The sequence below is a fragment of the Belonocnema kinseyi genome, chromosome 2, assembly GCF_010883055.1.
Source record: "Belonocnema kinseyi isolate 2016_QV_RU_SX_M_011 chromosome 2, B_treatae_v1, whole genome shotgun sequence".
NCBI lineage: Eukaryota > Metazoa > Arthropoda > Insecta > Hymenoptera > Cynipidae > Belonocnema > Belonocnema kinseyi.
The window spans coordinates 29660974-29662322 of NC_046658.1; the positions used below are offsets into that span (position 1 = coordinate 29660974).

The 1349-nt window shown below is 33.4% G+C and overlaps 1 protein-coding gene across 1 annotated transcript; it reads left to right on the forward strand.

Moving 5' to 3' along the window:
• The first annotated feature begins 248 nt into the window (after positions 1-248).
• LOC117182619 (uncharacterized protein F54H12.2-like) lies at positions 249-998 on the forward strand. The gene has a single exon (XM_033375718.1). The coding sequence runs from the start codon at positions 249-251 to the stop codon at positions 996-998; it is 750 nt and encodes a 249-aa protein (XP_033231609.1).
• The last annotated feature ends 351 nt before the right edge of the window (positions 999-1349 follow it).

The window sequence follows — 1349 nt, forward strand, 5'->3', positions numbered from 1 at the left end:
AGTTGATTTCTAATCGTGGTGCACTTAAGGTCGTGAGCCGAAACCCCATTAATAAGAAAAAAAGAAAGCCTCTAAAAAAATAAAAAAGCGTGATACGGTGAATAGAAAGAAAGCGACAAAGAATGAAAGAAAAACAAAGAATACAAAAAAGTATATAAAGCATAAAAATCGAAAGCATTCTATTGATGATATATTTGGAAATTAATAGTGTATAGAATTCGCATCCGAGACAAAATATATTGCTTAAAATGTCGTTTCTACATTCTCATTCTTGTGAGTGCTTAAAGTCTGAGTTAGATCTATTCTCGATACCTTCTACACGAACCTCGATAGAAAGCTCTCAATGGGTACACTATAAACCGGTATCATCCCTTACCGATGACTCGCCTATAGAATTTGTCGTCCCTGGTCATGGTGATGAATACATTGATTTGGCTCACACAATGCTAAATCTTAGGGTGAAATTAATAACACCACCTAGGGTTGCTGCAAATGCCGAACAATTGGATAAAGTTGGTCTTGTAAACAATCTATTACATTCGTTATTTAATCAAGTGGATGTCTATTTTAATCAAAAAATTGTATCTCCACCCAGTAATTCTTATGCTTATCGGGAATACATTGAAACTCTACTTAACTATGGTCCTGCTGCTAAAAATAGTCATCTGACTACCTCTCTTTGGCATAATGACACACCTGGAAAAATGGATGATTACGATGAAAATGTGGGATTAAAAGCTCGCCAAAAATATTTAAGTGCTGGTAAATCTATTGATCTTATTGGACACCTGCACTGTGATGTTTTTAACCAGGACAAATTTCTTATCAATGGTGTGGAATTGAGGCTACGACTAGTACGCTCAAAAGATTTATTCTGTCTTATGGATGGCACAAATGGGAAATTGTACCTTCTACAGGTGGAACACAAAGAGACTACAAACTGCGACTTCGAATGTTTGTGGGCAATATTGCATTATGTTTCTCCATTGTATATGTAATGGTTATTCTCTGTCTGATTTTAATAATTTTTTTACGAATAATTTAGAAAAAAATGACTGTCTTGTGCGAAAATTTTACAAAAAGTTGTTAAAGAAATACAAACTCAAACATAATATTTCTCGAGTATCGAAACAGCGCATACGTGGCGGTAAATATTGTAAGCGTGCAGATCTTGCATCACGTACGCAAACTTCACTGTCGGAATTGACCACACTTTCTTTATTCTAGAAATATGTAACCTATTTTTTCAATACAAAGTATGAATAAATAAATTTTATATTATTGTAAATGTTCTTATTTTCATTTCACTGCCTTTCATATATTTTACCCCATTTATTTTATTTTTACAA

Excerpts from the sequence above, each read along its gene's own strand:
- LOC117182619 (XM_033375718.1), top strand. The coding sequence starts at position 249 with ATGTCGTTTCTACATTCTCATTCTTGTGAGTGCTTAAAGTCTGAGTTA.